Source organism: Heterodontus francisci, chromosome 16 (genome assembly GCF_036365525.1).
Source record: "Heterodontus francisci isolate sHetFra1 chromosome 16, sHetFra1.hap1, whole genome shotgun sequence".
Lineage (NCBI taxonomy): Eukaryota > Metazoa > Chordata > Chondrichthyes > Heterodontiformes > Heterodontidae > Heterodontus > Heterodontus francisci.
Genome location: NC_090386.1, coordinates 102160795 through 102181187, shown reverse-complemented (window position 1 = coordinate 102181187; position 20393 = coordinate 102160795). Strand labels below are relative to the sequence as shown.

At 49.6% G+C, this 20393-nt stretch overlaps 1 protein-coding gene across 1 annotated transcript in view; it reads right to left on the bottom strand.

Moving 5' to 3' along the window:
* Positions 1–20393, bottom strand: part of LOC137378420 (myosin-7-like) — a 199645-nt gene that overhangs the window by 29373 nt on the left and 149879 nt on the right. The window contains exons 28-31 of the mRNA XM_068048747.1: positions 11048–11437; positions 9921–10047; positions 8954–9072; positions 7389–7585 (exon numbers count right to left, since the gene is read on the bottom strand). Coding sequence (XP_067904848.1) covers positions 7389–7585; positions 8954–9072; positions 9921–10047; positions 11048–11437 — 833 coding nt within the window. The remainder of the gene's footprint in view (positions 1–7388; positions 7586–8953; positions 9073–9920; positions 10048–11047; positions 11438–20393) is intronic.

Sequence of the window (20393 nt, the reverse complement as noted above, 5' to 3'; positions counted from 1 at the left end):
GGTGGAGGGGGGTCCTGGGCTGCTGGCGCCCACAGGCTCCAATTTTACAATAGAACCCAGAGAGGACTCCTCCGCCATCGATCCTGGGGGTGGGATCGTGACGGAGGCGGGACCAGCTGGCGCGGCTGGGACGTCCGCCCCACAGTGTGTGGTGGATGTGTCGGCCGCTGGCGGTGACGACCTGGAGGAGGATGGGGATTTGCTGTGGGGCACGGAGGATGATCTTGATTCCATCGCCAGTGAGGTGGTGGAGTCCCTCGTGCCTCCCACCGAATCTCCTCTCATCCCCACGGCGGAACTCCGGGATTTCCTCGCGGTTTGCAGGGGCTGCCGCAATAAAGTTCAGCTGGCCCTCGACCGCTGGTCGAATCTGGCGCTGATCATCCAGTCTGTCCGTGCTGCCCTGAAGATAACGGGCAAGCGCGCGGGCGTGAAACTGGTCGAGAGGCGCCGGTTTAATGCGTTCCTCAATGAGTTGCTGGGGGAGTGGAAGGCCAGGTGCACTTCCACTCCCTCCTCACAGTGAGGTGTTGGTGACGGGTTTTATGTACCTTTGACATGAAGATAACCATAGCCAGCCTCAACATCAACGGCAGCAGAGGGGCTCACCGCAGATTTCACAATCTCTCAGTCCTTAGGGAAGGGAGATACGCGGTGAGCTTTCTGCAGGAAACCCACACCGTTCCGGGAGACGAAGCCACCTGGCTCCTGGAGTGGCAGGGTGGGGTCTACATGAGTCACCTCACCCCTATTTCTAGTGGGGTGGCTATCTTGTTGGCCCCGACTTTTCAGCCGGAGATCTTGGGGGTCAAGGAGCTAGTGCCGGGCCGCTTGCTCCACCTCGCCGTTCGCCTGGGTAGCGTGCCGCTCCACTTTGTGAACGTGTACGCGCCCAGGCCCGGCGCTTTGCAAGCGCGCTTCTTTGAAGAAGTGTCCGCTCTCTTGAGCTCCATCGATAGCGGCGAGTGCATCATCCTCGGGGGGGATTTTAACTGCACCCTCGAGGTGGGGGATCGCTCCGGTCCCCAGCGCGGCCAAGCGTCGGTGGAGAAGTTGAGGGGACTGATCAGCTCCCTTAACTTGGTGGACGTCTGGCGGAATCTCCATCCCGACTCCAGCGCCTTCACATGGAGGTCTGGAGGAGGGGGGTCGCGAATCGACCGCCTCTACATTTCGCAGGCGTACGTCTCCCGCGTTTCGGCGGCCTCCATGCGGCTGGTGCCGTGCTCGGACCACCGCCTGGTGTGGGCGGAGTTCACTCCGCTCCGCACGCGGGCGGGGTCCGCGTACTGGCACTTTAACAACCGGCTGCTGGAGGACGTGCGATTTCGGGACTCGTTCTGTCGATTCTGGGCCGACTGGAGAAGGAAGCAGGGGGGCCTCCCCTCCTTGAGGCTATGGTGGGATGTGGGCAAGACTCACATCCGCGTCTTCTGTCAGGAGTACGCGAAGGGGTCGACCAAGAGGCGGGAAGCCGAGATCGGGCGCCTTGAGAGGGAGGTGCTCAACTTGGAATCCCGCCTCGGTCATGCCGTCGCGGACCCGGCCCTGTGGCAGGCGTACAAAGAGAAGAAGGGCGCGCTGAGGAACCTGCAGCTCATAGGGTCCCGAGGCGCGTACGTGAGGTCGCGGATCCAGATCCTGGAAGATTTGGACCGCGCCTCACCCTTCTTCTACTCGCTGGAAAAATGGCGGGGGGTCCGTAAGCAGCTCGTCGAGCTGCTGGCCGACGACGGATCCTCCATCACGGATCCGGAGGGAATGGGCCTCCTGGTCCGGACGTATTACAGTGCGTTGTTCTCTCCGGATCCGTCCAGCGAGGATGCGCGCAGAGTTTTGTGGGAGGACCTGCCGCAGGTCAGCCCGGAGGGCGCCGAAGGATTGGAGGCTCCGCTCACGTTGGCGGAGCTGACTGGCGCCCTCCACCAGCTCTCGAGGGGCAAATCCCCAGGGCTGGATGGGTTGACCGTGGAGTTCCTCAGGGCGTTCTGGGACGTCCTGGGGGACGATTACGCGCGGGTCCTGGGGGAAAGCCTGGCGACCGGGGAGATGCCCCTCTCGTGGCGCAGGGCGGTCATCGTCCTGCTGCCGAAGAGGGGCGATCTCCGCCTGCTTAAAAACTGGCGTCCGGTCTCCCTCCTCAGCACGGATTATAAGATCTTTGCCCGGGCTATGTCTACCCGCCTGGGCTCCGTGCTGGCCCACATGATCCACCCCGACCAGTCCTACACGGTCCCGGGCCGGTCCATCCAGGACAACATCCACCTGGTCCGGGACCTGATCCATCTTTCCCAGAGGACTGGTCAGTCGGTCGCCTTTCTCTCCCTCGATCAGGAGAAGGCGTTCGACAGGGTGGATCACGATTACCTTTTCGGGACTCTGCGCGCTTTCGGACTCGGGCCGCATTTCGTGGCCCGGGTCCGACTTTTATACGCCGCCGCAGAGTGTCTAGTCAAAGTTAGCGGGTCCTTGACGGCGCCCCTTCGATTTGGGAGAGGAGTGCGTCAGGGGTGCCCCATGTCCGGCCAATTGTATACCATCTGCGTGGAGCCCTTCCTGTGCCTGCTTCGCAGGAGGTTGATGGGATTGGCTCTGCGCGAGCCGGCCATGCGGGTCGTCCTCTCGGCTTACGCCGACGACGTGCTCCTCGCAATCACAGATCCCGTTGACTTGCGGAGGATGCGCGACTGCCAGCAGACCTTTTCTGCCGCGTCCTCCGCGAGGATCAATTGGGAGAAATGTTCCGGACTCCTGGTTGGTCAGTGGCGGGTGGACTCCCTGCCGGAGGAGATGACACCTTTTGCGTGGAGCACCACGCACCTCCTCTATCTGGGAGTCCACCTTAGCCCCGCTGAGGAAGCCTGGCCGGCAAACTGGCAGGAGTTGGAGGCGAAAGTCACCGCTCGGCTGGGGCGCTGGACAGGACTGCTCCGAGTGCTTTCCTACAGGGGCCGAGCGTTGGTCATAAACCAACTGGTGGCCTCCATGCTGTGGTACCGGTTGGTCACTTTGGCCCCGCCCCCTGTATTTGCCACCAAGATCCAGAAGAAACTCGTCGATTTCTTCTGGGGCAAGAGGAAACACTGGGTCTCTGCCGCGGTCCTGAGTCTCCCGATCGAGGAGGGCGGTCAGTCGCTGGTGTGCGTCCGCACCCAGGCTGCGACTCTCCGCCTTCGGACCCTGCAGAGATACCTGTACGTCGAGCGTCCTCCCAGATGGTGTGCGCTGGCGACGTATTTTTTCCGCCAGTGTCACTGCCTTCAAGACGACACGCAGCTCCCGGTGGAGTCCGTTAGCCGCGCCTCTCTGAGGGAGTTGCCTGTCTTTTACCGGGATCTTTTCCGAGTCTGGAACATGGTCGCCTCCAGTCAGGGCGCTCCCCCGCCGGCGGAGGAGAGCGCCTCGGCTGTCCGGGCGGCCGACTCCGGGGACGGTCCGGCGGGCGGAGGAGTAGCCGAAACCCCCGGGACGCCCCTCACTGCGGGTGGCGAGGGGGCTCGGGAGTGCGGAGCGATCCCGGCCGAGCTGACCCCCGCTGGGCCGGAACTGCTCATCGGACCCAGGCCCCGAAACCCTCCTCGGGAGCCGGTCCCGCACAACCCGAGCCGCCTCTCGGGAATGCCCTCCGTGCCATTCCAATCGGCGCGGAGGGGTTTCCTGTACGGGCTGCTCCTGCACACTTTCCACTTCCTCGCCCTCGTCAGCCGGCCGGACACGCCCTGGCGGTCCGCGTTGCCAACTGGCGGCGAGGGGAAACCCCGATGGAGGTCTCTCTACGCGGGAGTCTTCCCCCTTTACATCGGGGACCTGGGGTGGAGGGTGCTGCACAGAGCAGTCCCGTGCAATAGGCTTTTAAGTAGGTTCACGGACTCCCAGGCCAGCTGTACTTTCTGCGGCCTGGACGAGTCCGTGTTCCACATTTATACGGAGTGTGCGAGGTTGCAGCCCCTATTTGAGTATCTGAAGGGGCTGCTCCTCAAATTCTGGCTGCACTTCAGTCCCACGCTCCTGATCTTTGGGCACCCGGTGCGGAGGGGCTTGGGCCGGGAGGAGGATCTCCTCGTCGGTCTGCTCCTGGGCCTGGCCAAGGTGGCAATTCACAGGTCCAGGTTGCGGGCCGTCGGGGGTTCCGTCCTCCCCGATTGCCTGCCCCTCTTCCGCGGTTACGTTCGCGCCCGGGTGTCCCTGGAAAAGGAGCATGCGGTGTCAGCCGGTACGCTTGAGGCCTTCCGCGACCGGTGGGCACCGCAGGGACTGGAGTGCATCGTCGACGCCGAGAATGGCATTTTAATTTGAGTTTTTTGTTTATTTATCTGTTTTAATAAAGTTATTTTAAAACTGTAAATATGTATATAAAGGGGGCCTGAGGGATAAAGGCCCCCTCGATGTGAAAAATATAAAAGGGGCCTGGGGTATAAAGGTCACCTTGTGGAGAAAAAAAAAAAAAAAAAAAAAAAAAAAACGGGGGTTGGCTGCCCACTGATTTCGGAGCCTGAGTGCATCAACGAGGTGCAGCTGACAGTGCTAAAAAAACAAAAAAAAAAAAAAAAAAAAAAAAAAAAAAAAAAAAAAAAAAAAAAAAAACCCAGGCTGCGACTCTCCGCCTTCGGACCCTGCAGAGATACCTGTACGTCGAGCGTCCTCCCAGATGGTGTGCGCTGGCGACGTATTTTCTCCGCCAGTGTCACTGCCTTCAAGACGACATGCAGCTCCCGGTGGAGTCCGTTAGCCGCGCCTCTCTGAGGGAGTTGCCTGTCTTTTACCGGGATCTATTCCGAGTCTGGAACATGGTCGCCTCCAGTCGGGGTGCTCCCCCGCCGGCGGAGGAGGGCGCCTCGGCTGTCCGGGCAGCCGACTCCGGGGACGGTCCGGCGGGCGGAGGAGTAGCCGAAACCCCCGGGACGCCCCTCACTGCGGGTGGCGAGGGGGCTCGGGAGTGCAGAGCGATCCCGGCCGAGCTGATCCCCGCTCGGCCGGAACTGCTCATCGGACCCAGGCCCCGAAACCCTCCTCGGGAGCCGGTCCCGCACAACCCGAGCCGCCTCTCGGAAATGCCCTCCGTGCCATTCCAATCGGCGCGGAGGGGTTTCCTGTACGGGCTGCTCCTGCACACTCTCCACTTCCTCGCCCTCGTCAGCCGGCCGGATACGCCCTGGCGGTCCGCGTTGCCATCAGGAAACCCCGATGGAGGTCTCTCTACGCGGGAGTCTTCCCCCTTTACATCGGGGACCTGGGGTGGAGGGTGCTGCACAGAGCAGTCCCGTGCAATAGACCTTTAAGTAGGTTCACGGACTCCCAGGCCGCCTGTACTTTCTGCGGCCTGGACGAGTCCGTGTTCCACGTTTATACGGAGTGTGCGAGGTTGCAGCCCCTCTTTGAGTATCTGAAGGGGCTGCTCCTCAAATTCTGGCTGCACTTCAGTCCCACGCTCCTGATCTTTGGGTACGCGGTGCGGAGGGGCTTGGGCCGGGAGGAGGATCTCCTCGTCGGTCTGCTCCTGGGCCTGACCAAGGTGGCAATTCACAGGTCCAGGTTGCGGGCCGTCGGGGGTTCCGTCCTCCCCGATTGCCTACCCCTCTTCCGCGGTTACGTTCGCGCCCGGGTGTCCCTGGAGAAGGAGCATGCGGTGTCCGCCGGTACGCTTGAGGCCTTCCGCGACCGGTGGGCTCCGCAGGGACTGGAGTGCATTGTCGACGCCGAAAATGGCATTTTAATTTGAGTTTTTGTTTATTTCTGTTTTTTAATTAAAAAAAAACCCCCAAAAAACGGGGTTAGATACAGAGTAAAGCTCCCTCTACACTGTCCCCATCAAACACTCCCAGAAAAAAAAAAAAACGGGGTTAGATACAGAGTAAAGCTCCCTCTACATTGTTCCTCGGGTTAGAGAGAGAGGGGGAAATCAGCCAGGGTTCCTGCTCCTGATCACTGTCCAGTGACCCCTGGGTTAGAGAGAGAGAGAGAGGGGAAATCAGCCAGGGTTCCTGCTCCTGATCACTGTCCAGTGACCCCCTTCTAGGATATGTAGGCGATGGGGAGGTCGGGGAGCAGCTTCAGGGCTGTAACGAAGCCTGTCACGGTCGAAAAAAGAAAAAAAAAAAAAAACAGGGTTAGATACAGAGTAAAGCTCCCTCTACACTGTCCCCATCAAACACTCCCAGGACAGGTACAACACGGGGGTTAGATACAGAGTAAAGCTCCCTCTACACTGTCCCCATCAAACACTCCCAGGACAGGTACAGCACGGGGGTTAGATACAGAGTAAAGCTCCCTCTACACTATCCCCATCAAACACTCCCAGGACAGGTACAGTACGGGGGTTAGATACAGAGTAAAGCTCCCTCTACACTGTCCCCATCAAACACTCCCAGGGACAGGTACAGTACGGGGGTTAGATACAGAGTAAAGCTCCCTCTACACTGTCCCCATCAAACACTCCCAGGACAGGTACAGTACGGGGTTTAGATTAAAAAAAAGAATAAAAGAGAAAAACAAAAAACGGGGTTAGATACAGAGTACTATGATAAAAAGGAACTGGCTTGAATTCCCCTCCATGTGTGTAATGATATTTTAAATTTGAAAATGAAAGGTATTGATCTGCAGACACACAAAAAAAAACAGGGTTAGCTACAGAAGAAAGCTCCCTCTACATTCCCTACTGGGAGGTGCAGTCGCAGAGTATAACTGTCTGATCATTTTAACTCTTGAGAATTGCAACAGGCCCAAAGAAAGTCTGTCAACCGCCTCTGTGCTTTGGTTTGTTTTTCAGCTGATACATCGTGACACTGATATTAGAAGAATAAATATATTCTAACATCATTAGTCACATTATTATTGGAGAGGGTCAGAGGAGATTTACTAGAATGGTACCAGAGATGATGGACTTGTTATGCATTGAAGTTGGGATTGCTCTCCCGAGAGCAGAGAAGGTTAAGTGGAGATTTAATCGAGGTGTTCAAAATCATGACGGATTTTAATGAAGTAAATAAGGAGAAACTGTTTCCAGTGACCAGAGGGACACAGATTTCAAGTAATTGGCAAAAGAACCAGAAGGTGATGAGAATTTTTTTACACAGCGAGTTGTTGTGATCTGGAATGTGCTGCAGACAGGAAGGTGGAAACAGATTCAATAGTAACTTTCAAAAGGGAATTAGACAAGTATTTGCAGGGTTAGAGGGAAAGAGCTCGGGGGAGTGGGCCTAATTGGACAGATCTTTCAAAGAGCCAGCACAGGAACAATGGGCCAAAGGCCGCCTTCTGTCCTGTAAATGTTGTGATTGATAATGTTTTGAGGATAGGATCACAGAAGTTACTGTAACAGCACAACCTCAGTGAGGACAATAAGCTACTTAATGCATTCCTGATCAATGTTAAAGGCTATCAATACGCACTTTGCCTCCTCCAGTTCCTCCGTTCTCTGGATTGCATCGGTTTCATATTTGTTTCTCCATTGTGCCACCTCAGCATTGGCCTTGGACATTGCTCGCTGCAGTTCTCCCTTTGCCTCCTGTTCCTCCTCGTACTGTTCTCTCAGAAGGTCACAATCATGTCGGGAAGCATGCAGAGCATGTGCCAGAGCATTCTTGGACTTTGATGTAAACACAAACAAAATTAAACATCTTTACACTCAAATATGGATTGTGCTGGCAGTTTGAGTTTGTCCCATTACACCACGAATTATCCGGAGAGTTGTGGCTTTGGAACAGAAGGGAGTATAAACCAATCAGCTTTCTTGGTGGTTTAGTCTTAATGTCACTGTTCAATATGATAGAGTCTTAAAGATCAGGAAGATCCCAGATTCAGTGCCAAGTCCATGTTGATTAGCTGCACCAGCAGAGAAATGAAGACAGCTTGTGACAACAGCCATTGAACTGGGGAGAGGAACAATTGACCAGGGTTCCCTGATCCTGATCCTGTGAGTCCCAGCTAATGTCAGGCTGTGCAGATTGTTGATGAGGATAGAATGGGGCTCAGTCACTGCACAGTTTGAATCATCACTCAAAACTCACTGTCCAGGAGTCCCCATGAACTGTTGCCACTTAGACTAGGTTACAAAAGCTTGCTTAAGCTTGAACTTTGCCCCAGAAATTGTCTGTCTTCAGGGAAGAAGGGGAGAAATTGAAATCAGTGATAGAGGAGGTCAGTTGGTCTCCGAGCATCTCCTTTCACTTAAAACTGCACTTTCAAACTGCCAATGGCTCAGTCTTTCTTCAGTCATTCACCAAATACTTCAGCAGTCAATCTGCTCAACCACTTCCTCACCATCACCTTTCTTCCCAATAAAAACTTTACTCTCTTCCATGCTGGTCATTCATGCCTTCGTTACCTCTAGACTCGACTATTCCAGTACAATCCTGGCTGCTCTCCCACATTCTAATCTCCATAAATCTGGCATCATTCAAAACTCTGCTGCTTGTGTCCTAACTCACACCAAGTCCTGTGCCATGATCATAATGAATGGCAGAGCAGGCTCGAAGGGCCAAATGGCCTACTCCTGCTCCTATTTTCTATGTTTCTGTGTTCCCCTATCACCCCTGTGCTCACTGACCTACATTGGCTCCCAGTCAAGCAACACCTCAATTTTAAAATTCACATTCTTGTTTTCAAATCCCTCCATGGCCTCACCCCTCACTATCTCTGTAATCTCCTCCAGTTCCACAACCCTCCAAAAACTTGCTGTTCCTCTGGCCTCTTGTCCATGCCCTTCTCCTTTTGCTCTACTATTGGCGGCCGTGCCTTCAGCTGTCTGGGGCCCTGAGCTCTGGAATTCCCTCCCTAAACCTCTCCCTCTCCTCCTTTAAGAGGTTCCTTCAAATCTACCTCTTTAACAAAGCTTTTGACCATCTGCCTTAATCTGTTGCTCAGCATCAGTTTTCTCTGATTATTGCCCCTGTGAAGCACCCTGTGACTTTCCTGTACATTATATTTATGAAGTAAATGTGAAAAAATGACTTACTTTGGTCTCCTCCTCCAATTGTCTCTTTAACTCTTCGACACTTTGTGTAAAGGACACCTTTCCACGACTCAGCTGGTTAATCAGAGCTTCCTTTTCCTCCATTTGTCTGCTGAACTCCCCTGATGGTAATTAAAGAATAATCTTAGAAACTCTTAACTCACTCGAAATCAGCTGGCTAAACCTTCCCCTTATGCTTTTTCCAGTCCTCCCTGATGGCACCTTTTCTTGCTGTGACATGTTGCTCTGAGTGTTGTCAAGTCACTGGTATAAGTTGAAACCCTGCACCTGGATTTCTGCCATCATTTACCTGATTTTTTTTATTTATTCATTCATGGGATGTGGGCGTCACTGGCCAGGCCAGCATTTATTGCCCATCCTTAATTCCCTTGAGAAGGTGGTGGTGAGCTGCCTTCTTGAACCGCTGCAGTCCATGTGGTGTAGGTACACCCACAGTGCTGTTAGGAAGGGGGTTCCAGGATTTTGACCCAGTGACAGTGAAGGAACGGTGATATAGTTCCATGTCAGGATGGTGTGTGACTTGGAGGGGATCTCGCAGGTGATGATGTTTCCATGTATCTGCTGTCCTTGTTTTTCTAGGTGGTTGAGGTCGGGGGTTTGGAAGGTGCTGTCTCAGGAGCCTTGGTGCGTTGCTGCAGTGCATCTTGTAGATGGTACACACTGCTGCCACTGTGTGTCGGTGGTGGAGAGAGTGAATGTTTGTAGATGGGGTGCCAATCAAGCGGGCTGCTTTGTCCTGGATGGTGTCGATTTCAAGGGTTGAACAGGAACAGCCATGTGGAAATTTACTCCCCCCCACCTCCCACCCCAGTCCCACTCCACCGAGTGTTGACACTTGGGGTGTCAGCAGCCCTTATGGGCAATTTTAACTGGGGAGTGTGCAATTAAAATGGCTGAGCAGGGGAGTCGCTCCCTCCCCCTCTCTCTCCCAGCTGCCTCAGTTTCCTACCATTCTGACTCTGCAGTTTCGCTTTGTGTGAAGCTAGATCTGCTACTTGACGCTGAAGTTCTGCAACTTTGGTATTTGCTTCATTCAATTGATCTTCATAAGTTCTGCACATCTTCTCCGAGTTAGCCTGAAACACCCAAAACACTGAACTCACTCTTATTATTCACACTTCTATCAAACACTCAATAAGGAACAAAGAAATCTTTTCAGGAAGGATTCTACATCTCCCTCAATCCCTCAATCAATCAATGAAACAATGTATGTTTTCCAAGATACGGAAAGTTCTGATTCAGTCCCTGGTCTGCAGCAAAACCCATGACCCATTTCTTCAGGTCAAGTTTCATTGTCCATGAATGGAAAATTCCCAGTGGGATTTCTGACACCAAGTCGGTGTGTCATGGAGGAACACACTGGATGAGGCAGCCTGGGTGGCAGAGTCTGCAGCTACAGGCTGTCAACCAGAGTCTCAACACAGGGAAGCTGAGAATCCATGGAACTAGACCCCAAGCAGGTGGAATTCTGATGAAAGGTCATCAACCTGGAATGTTAACTCTGTTTCTCTCTCCACAGATGCTGTCGGACCTGCTGAGTATTTCCAGCACTGTCTGTTTTTATTTCAGATTTCCAGCATCTGCAGTATTTTGCATTTATTTAAAATTTTCATCCTTGTTTTCAAATTCCTCCATGGCCCCCACCCTATCTCTGTAACCTTGTCCAGCTCCTACAACCCTCCGAGATCTCCGCCCTCCTCTAATTCTGTCTCTTGACCATCCCCCGATTTTAATGACTCCACCATTGGCGGCCGTGCCTTCAGCTGCCTGGGCCCTGAGCTCTGGAATTCCCTCCCTAAACCTCTCCACTTCTCTCTGCTCCTTTCAGACACTCCTTAAACCGACCTCTTTGACCAAGCTTTTGGTCATCTTCCCTAATATCTCTTTACGTGGCTCAGTGTTAAATTTTGTTTGATTACGCTCCTGTGAAGCACCTTGGGATGTTTTACCATATTAAAGGCTAACCAAGTAAATCTGGTTGTTATTTGTAACTATTCGATGTGTGATCATTCGGAGAATTCATAACCATATTTGAACTGAACCCGGCCAATGTTACAACGCACGGTTCTCTCTCACCTTAGCTTTCGTTACTTGTTCAATGCTGGAGTTTAAATCATCCGTCTCCATTTTGAGTTCACTCTTCTCTTTCTCCAGCTTCTGTTTAACCCTTTGTAGGTTGTCAATCTGCTCACTCAGCTCCGCTACCATGTCAGAATGCTTCTTCCGGAGCGCAGCCCCAGTTGCCTCGTGCTGCAAAGTTGCTTCCTCCAGATCCCGGCGTAGTTTCAGGAACGCAGCTTCTCGTTTCTTATTCATCTCCACCTGCGCTGATGTTGCTCCTCCTGCTTCCTCCAACCTCTCACTCAACTCTTCCAGCTCCCGGGACACATCAGCTCTCTGCTTCTCCACCTTGGCCCTGGCAGCTCGTTCGGCCTCCAATTCCTCCTCAAGCTCTTCAATTCGAGCCTAGTTATAGACACAAAAAATAATTAGGATTGAACTTGATTAATCACAGATTGAGAATTCTCCCATAAAATGGGCTGGTTTTATAAATCCGGATTATCATCCTGTAGATTTAGCATTGGAACGCTTCCATTTTGGGATTCATTGTCACTCACAACATCATTTATTGAATGAGCTACAGAATAAGCTCTCTTTACTCAGGCCCAATCTCAACATAACCCTGCTGGTGTAACATATCTGATTGATAAACTTTCCCTCCTCGTCTTTCTCAACCTGTCTGCAGCCTTCGACTCAGTTGATCACACCATCGTCCTCCACTGTCGTCCAGCTGGGTGGGACTTCACTCACCTGGTTCTACACTTATCTATCTAATCGTAACTAGAGAATCACCTGCAATGGCTTCTCTTCTTGCTCCCACACCGATATCTCTGGTGTCCCCCAAGGATCTGTCCTTGGCCCCTCCTAGTTCTCATCGACATGCATTCTCATCAAATGACATCATTTGAAAACACAGTGTCAGTTTCCACATGTAGGTTGACATCCAGCTCTACCTCACCATCACCTCTCTCAACTCCCAGAGTGTCTGATATCCAGTACTGGATGAGATGAAATTCTCTCCAACTGAATCCTGGGAAGAGCAAAGCCATTATCTTCCATCTCTGTGACAAACTCCATTCCCTTACCACCGACTCCATCCCTCTCCCTGATAACTGTCTGACGCTGAACCAGTCTGTTCGCAACCTTGGTGTCATGACTGACCCTGAGAGGAGCTTTCACCTATATATCCAAGCCATCACTAAGATCACCTCTTTCCACCTCCTTAACATCACACAACTCCGCCCTGCCTCAGCTCAGCTGCTGCTGAAAGCCTCATTCATGCCTTTGTTGCCTCTAGACTTGATTATTCTATTACATTCCTGGCTGGTCTCCCACATTCTACCCTCTGTAAACATGAGGTCATCAAAAACTCTGCTGCCTGTGTCCTAGCTCGCACCAAGTCCCATTCCCGAGAATTCTCTGCAGTTTAGAAGAATGAGAGATGATCTCATTGAAGCATACAAAATTCTTGCAGGACTTGACAGGGTAGATGCAGGAAGGATGTTTCCCCTGGCTGATGAGTCTAGAACCAGGGGATACAGTCTCAGAATAAGGGGTCGACAATTTAGGACTGAGATGCGGAGTAATTTCTTCACTCAGAGGGTGGTGAATCTTTGGAATTCTCTACCCCAGAGGGCTGTGGAACCTCAATCATTGAGTATATTCAGGACAGAAATCAATAGATTTCTTGATATTAAAGGTACCAAGGGATATGGGGATCGTGCGGGAAAATGGTGTTGAGGTAGAGGATCAGCCATGATCTAGTTGAATGGCACAGCAGGCTCAACGGGCCGAATGGCCTACTCCAGCTCCTATTTCCTGTGTTCCTACATTCGCAATAAAGTGGATGAATTAATCGCGCAAATAGATGTAAATGGGTATGATATAGTCGGGATTACAGAGACATGGCTGCAAGGTGACCAGGGATGGGAAATGAACATCCAGGAATATTCAGTATTTAGGAAGGACAGACAAAAAGCAAAAGACGGTGGAGTTGCATTGCTGGTTAAAGAGGAAATTAACGCAATAGTGAGGAAAGATATTAGCTCTGACGATGTGGAATCTGTATGGGTAGAGCTGAGAAACACTAAGGGGCAAAAAATGTTAGTGGGGGTTGTCTATAGACCCCCAAACTGTAGTGGTGATGTTGGGAATGGCATTAAACAGGAAATTAGAGACGCATGCGATAAAGGAACATTTGTAATTATGGGTGACATTAATCTGCATATAGATTGGGCAAATCAAATTAGTCACAATACCATAGAGGAGGAATTCATGGAGTGTATATGGAATGGTTTTCTGGATGTTGAGGAACCAACTAGACAACAGGCCATCCTAGACTGGGTATTGTGTAATGAAAGAAATAATTGACAATCCAGTTGTGCGAGACCCCTTGGGGACGAGCTACCATAATATGATAGAATTCTTCATCAAGTTGGAGAGTGACGTAGTTCATTCTGAGACTAGGGTCCTGAATCTTAGTAAAGGAAACTACGAAGGTATGAGGCGCGAGTTGGCTATGATGGATTGGGAAACATTACTTAAAGGGATGACGGTGGATAGACAATGGCAAACATTCAAAGAGTGCATGGATGAACTGCAACAATTGTTTATTCCTGTCTGGTGCAAAAGTAAAACGGGGAAGATAGCCAAACCATGGCTTACAAGGGAAATTAGAGATAGCATTAGATCCAAGGAAGAAGCATATAAATTTCACAGGAAAAACAACAGACCCTGAGGATTGGGAGCAGTTTATAATTCAGCAAAGGTGGACCAAGGGATTGATTAAGAAGGGGAAAATAGAGTACGAGAGCAAGCTTGCGGGGAACATAAAAACTGACTGTAAAAGTTTCTATAGGTATGTGAAGAGAAAAAGATTGGTGAAGACAAATGTAGGTCCCTTACAGTCAGAAACATGGGAATTTATTATGGGGAATAAAGAAATGGCTGACCAACTAAATGCATACTTTGGTTCTGTCTTCACAAAGGAGGACACAAATATCATACCAGAAATGTTGGGGAACACAGGGTTTAGTGAGAGAGAGGAACTGAAAGAAATCAGTATTAGTAGAGAAATGGGGAAATTGATGGGATTGAAGGCCGATAAATCCCCAGGGCCTGATGGTCTGCATCCCAGAGTACTTAAGGAAGTGGCCCTAAAAATAGTGGATGCATTGGTGGTCATCTTCCAAGATTCTATAGACTCTGGAACAGTTCCTACAGATTGGAGGGTAGCTAATGTAACCCCACTATTTAAAAAGGGAGGTAGAGAGAAAGCAGGAAATTATAGAGCAGTCAGCCTGACGTCGGTAGTGGGGAAAATTCCAGTGTCCATTATCAAAGATTTTATAGCGGAGCATTTGGAGAACAGTGTTAGAATCGGGCAGAGTCAGCATGGATCTACGAAAGGGAAATCATGCTTGACAAATCTACTCGAATTCTTTGAGGATGTAACTAGTAGAGTTGATGAGGGGGAGCCAGTGGATGTGGTTTATTTGGACTTTCAGAAGGCTTTCGACAAAGTCCCACGTAAGAGATTAGCATGTAAAATTAAAGCACATGGGATTGGGGGTAGTGTATTGTGATGGATAGAAAATTGGTTGGCAGACAGGAAACAAAGAGTAGGGATAAATGGGTCTTTTTCCGAATGGCAGGCAGTGACTAGTGGGGTACCGCAGGGATCGGTGCTAGGACCCCAGCTATTCACAATATATATTAATGATTTAGATGAGGGAACTAAATGTAATATCTCCAAATTTGCAGATGACACAAAACTGGGTGGGAGGGTGAGTTGTGAAGAGGATGCAGAGAGGCTTCAGGGTGATTTGGACAAGTTGAGTGAGTGGGCTAATGCATGGCAGATGCAGTATAATGTGGATAAATGTGAGGTTATCCACTTTGGTAGCAAAAACAGGAAGGCAGATTATTATCTGAACAGCTATAAACTGAGAGAGGGGAATATGCAGCGAGACCTGGGTGTTCTCGCACACCAGTCGCTGAAGGTAAGCATGCAGGTGCAACAGGCGGTAAAAAAGGACAAATGGTATGTCGGCCTTCATAGCGAGAGGATTCGAGTACAGGAGCAGGGATGTCTTGCTGCAATTATACAGGGCCTTGGTGGTCACACCTGGAATATTGTGTGCAGTTTTGGTCTCCTTATCTGAGGAAGGATGTTCTTGCTATAGAGGGAGTGCAGCGAAGGTTTACCAGACTGATTCCTGGGATGGCGGGACTGACATATGAGGAGAGATTGAGTCGGTTAGGATTATATTCGTTGGAGTTCAGACGAGTGAGGGGGGATCTCATAGAAATCAATAAAATTCTAACAGGACTTGACAGGAGAGATGCAGGAAGGATGTTCCCGATGGTGGGGGAGTCCAGAACCAGGGGTTATAAGGGGTCTAAGGATACGGGGTAAACCTTTCAGGACTGAGATGAGGAGAAATTTCTTCACCCAGAGAGTGGTGAGCCTGTGGAATTCGCTACCACAGAAAGCAGTTGAGGCCAAAACATTGTATGTTTTCAAAAAGGAGTTAGATATAGCTCTTCAGTCTAAATAGATCAAAGGGTATGGGGAGAAAACCAGAACAGGCTACTGAGTTGGATGATCAGCCATGATCATAATGAATGCCGGAGCAGGCTCGAAGGGCTGAATGGCCTACTCCTGCTCCTATTTTCTATGTTTCTATGTTTCTATCACCCTCTATACTCGCTGACCTACACTGATTCCCAGTTAAGCAACAGCTCGATTTAAACATTTTCATCCTTGTTTTCAGATCCCTCCATGGCCTCACCCCCTCCCTATCTCTGTAATCTCCTCCAGACCTACAACCCTCTGAGATATCAGCACTCCTCCAATTGTGATCTCTTGAAAGGAAAAAGACTTGCATTTATATAGAAGCAAAATACTGCAGATGCTGAAAATCTGAAATAAAAACAAGAAATACTGGAAATACTCAGCAGGTCTGGCAGCATCTGTGGAGAGAGAAGCAGTGTTAATGTTTCAGTTCTGATGAAGGGTCACTGACCTGAAACGTTAACTCTACTTCTCTCTCCACAGATGCTGCCAGACCTGCTGAATATTTCCAGAACTCTTGTTTTTATTGCATTTATATAGCCCTTGTCATGGCCTAAAGCACTTTACAGCTAATGAAGTACTTTTAAAGTGTAGCCACTGTTGTAATGTAGGAAACACAGCAACCAATTTGCACAGAGAAAGATCCCGCAAACAGATAATCTGTTTTTTGTGATGTTGATTGAGGGATATATATTGGCCAGGACACCAGGGATAACTTTCAAGGAATACAAAAACAGGTTTACAATGCATGTATGTAAAGTGACAAAGTGTAGTGAATAAGGTTAGTAAGCTACAAATACAAATAGCCATGTGGGAATATGATGTTGTGGCAATAACGGAAACGTGGATTAAAAATGGTGATGACTGGACACTTAATATTCAGAGATACAAAGTGTTCAGAAAAGATAGGGAAGGAAAAAAGGGAGTTGGAGTGGCAGTACTTAGAATCATAAAAAGTTTACAGGACAGAAAGAGGCCACTTGGCCCACCATGTCTGTGCTGGTCAAAAAACAAGCCACCCAGGTCCTGAGGCCAGATGTAATGGTCAGGAACCTTGAGGACATTTTCAGACCTTTCGGGGACAAGCTCCAAGTGCCCTGGATGTGGAATGTGACTGGTCAAAGGCTGACCACTTGCCCATATTTCTGACCTGACTATTGGTGGCTAACACTGGATGTGGAATGTCACTGATCTGCTGAGTTGATTTTTACCTAGTCTACTTATCAGACTAAGTTGCTGAAGCACGCAGGAGAATTGGATTGATGCAAATATTATACAGGCACTTTTGTTGAGAAATGCTGGTAGGTGGGATTAGGGAAGACATTGTAGTGTTGGAGAGACAGGATGTCTTTGAGGGGGCATAGACAGAATCCAATTGGTTAAAATTGAAAAGTAAAAAGGGTATGATCACACTACTGGGGGTATTCTATCGGCCTCCAACTGGGGAGAGAGAGATAGAGAAGTAAATCTGCAGAGAAATCACAGAGATGAGCAAGAACTATAGAGTGGTGATACTGGGGGCTTTAATTACTCAAATATTGATTGGGATAATGTTAGAGTAAAGGAGGGAGAAGAATTTCTGAAATGTGTTCAGGAGAACTTCCTTGACCAGTATGTCCTCGGTGCAACTAGGAAGGAGGCATTGCTGGATCTGGTGCTGGGGAATGAGGTCAAGTGGAACAAGTTTCTGTGGGGTAGCACTTGGGTAAGACTGATCATCGAATCATCGGGTATAGATTAGTAATGGAGAAGAGCAAGGAACAATCTAAAGTAAAACTTCTAAAGTGCAAGAGGGCTAATTTCAATGGGATGAAAGGGGATCGAGTCGGGGTAAAATGGAGTCAAAGACTGACAGGAAAAACTGTAACAGAGCAATGGGTGATCTTTAAGGAGGAGATGTTTCAGGTACAGGCGAGGTACACTCCACCAAGAGGGAAAGGTAGGGGAATCAAAGCCAGGGCTCCTTGGATAATGAGGGAGATAGAGAATATAATGAAACAAAAAAAGAGGGTGTATGATGCATGTCAGGTGAATTCTTCAAGTGAGAACCAGGTCAATACATGAAGTTGAGAGGGGAAGCGAAGAGGAAAATAAGACTGGCAAAGAGAGAATATGACTTGAGATCGTATGTGACTCGATGTCAAATATTGGTTGATAACACACCCGTGTAGCACCTTGGAATGTTTCAGTATGTTAAAAGATGCTAAATAAATACAAGTTGTTAACTTAATACAACTCATTTCATAGGAGCCAGGAGTAAGGAGACGGAAGCATTCCCCCTTCCCGCCATCCCCACTGCACACAGTATGCAAAGAAAGGTGATGGGTACACTAATGTACACGGAGTGATGATGAGTAGAGTCATAGAGTCGTACAGCATAGAAACAGGCCCTTCGGCCCACCGTGTCCATGCCGACCATAATGCCTATCTATACTAATCCCACCTGCCTGCATTAATTCCATATCCCTCTATGCCTTGCTCATTCAAATACCTGTCCAGACGCCTCTTAAATGTCGCTACTGTTCCTGTCTCCACCACCTCCTCAGGCAGCTCATTCCAAATACCCTTTGTGTGAAAAATTTACCCTTTGAGCCCCTTTAAACCTCCTCCCTCTCACCTTAAATCTATGCCCTCTAGTTTTAGTCACTCCTACCATGGGAAACAGACTCTGGCTATCTACCCTATCTACACCTCTCATAATTTTATATACCTCCATCATGTCCCCTCTCAGCCTCCTTCGCTCCAGGGGAAACAGACCCAGCCTATCCAATCTCTCTTTATAACTCGAGCCCTCCAAACCAGGCAACATCCTTGTGAATCTTTTCTGCACCCTCTCTAGCTTAATCACATCTTTCCTGTAGGGCGGTGACGAGAACTGCACACAGTACTCCAAATGCGGCCTAACCAACGTTATGTACAACTGTAACATGACGTCCTAACTCTTGTACTCAATGCCTCGGCCGATGAAGGCAAGCATGCCATACGCCTTCTTCACCACCCTGTCTACCTGTGTTGCCACTTTCAGGGAACTATGTACTTGCACCCCAAGGTCTCTCTGCTCAACAATACTCCCCAGGGCCCTGCCATTCACTGTATATGTCCTGCCCTGGTTTAACTTCCCAAAATGCATCACATCACACTTGTCTGCATTAAATTCCATTTGCCACTCCCTTGCCCACTTTCCCAGTTGATCTATATCCTGTTGTAACCTTAGACAACCTTCTTCACTGTCCACTATACCACCAATTTTGGAGTCATCTGCAAACTTACTAATCATGCCCCTTACGTTCACATCCAAGTCATTAACATATGACAAACAGAGAGCCCAGCACCGATCCCTGCGGCACACCACTGGTCACCAGCCTACAATCTGAAAAACAACCCTCCACTACCACCCTCTGCCTCCTATCACCAAGCCAATTTTGTATCCAATTGGCTAGCTCACCCTGGATCCCGTGTGTTCATGGAGTGATGATGGGTACAGCAATGCACATAGAGAGATGATGGGTACACTAAAGTACACGGAGTGATGATGGGTGCACTAACGTACACGGAATGATGATGGGTACACTGACGTACATGGACGATGATGGGTACACTAACGCACATGGAGTGATGATGGGTACACTGACGTACATGGAGCGATAATGGGTACACTAATGTACATGGAGCGATGATGGGTACACTAATGTACATGGAGTGATGATGGGTACACTAACGTACATGGACGATGATGGGTACACTAACGTACATGGAGTGATGATGGGTACACTGACGTACATGGAGCGATAATGGGTACACTAATGTACATGGAGCGATGATGGGTACACTAACGCACATGGAGTGATGATGGGTACACTGACGTACATGGAGCGATAATGGGTACACTAATGTACATGGAGCGATGATGGGTACACTAATGTACATGGAGTGATGATGGGTACACTAACGTACATGGAGCGATAATGGGTACACTAACGCACATGGAGTGATGATGGGTACACTAACGTACATGGACGATAATGGGTACACTAACGTACATGGAGCGATAATGGGTACACTAACGCACATGGAGTGATGATGGGTACACGAACGTACATGGAGCGATGATGGGTACACTAACGTACATGGAGTGATAATGGGTACACTAACGCACATGGAGTGATGATGGGTACACTAACGTACATGGACGATAATGGGTACACTAACGCACATGGAGCGATGATGGGTACACTAACGTACATGGAGCGATGATGGGTACACTGACGTACATGGAGCGATGATGGGTACACTGACGTACATGGAGCGATGATGGGTACACTAACGTACATGGACTGATGATGGGTACACTAATGTACATGGAGCGATGATGGGTACACTGACGTACATGGAGCGATGATGGGTACACTGACGTACATGGAGCGATGATGGGTACACTGACGTACATGGAGTGATAATGGGTACACTGACCTACATGGAGTGATGATGGGTACACTAACGTACATGGAGCAATGATGGGTACACTGACATACAGGGAGTGATGATGGGTACACTAACGTACATGGAGCAATGATGGGTACACTGACATACATGGAGTGATAATGGGCACACTAATGAACATGGAGTGATGATGGGTACACTGACGTACATGGAGTGATAATGGGTACACTGACGTACATGGAGTGATGATGGGTACACTGACATACATGGAGTGATAATGGGTACACTAATGTACATGGAGTGATGATGGGTACACTGACGTACATGGAGTGATAATGGGTACAC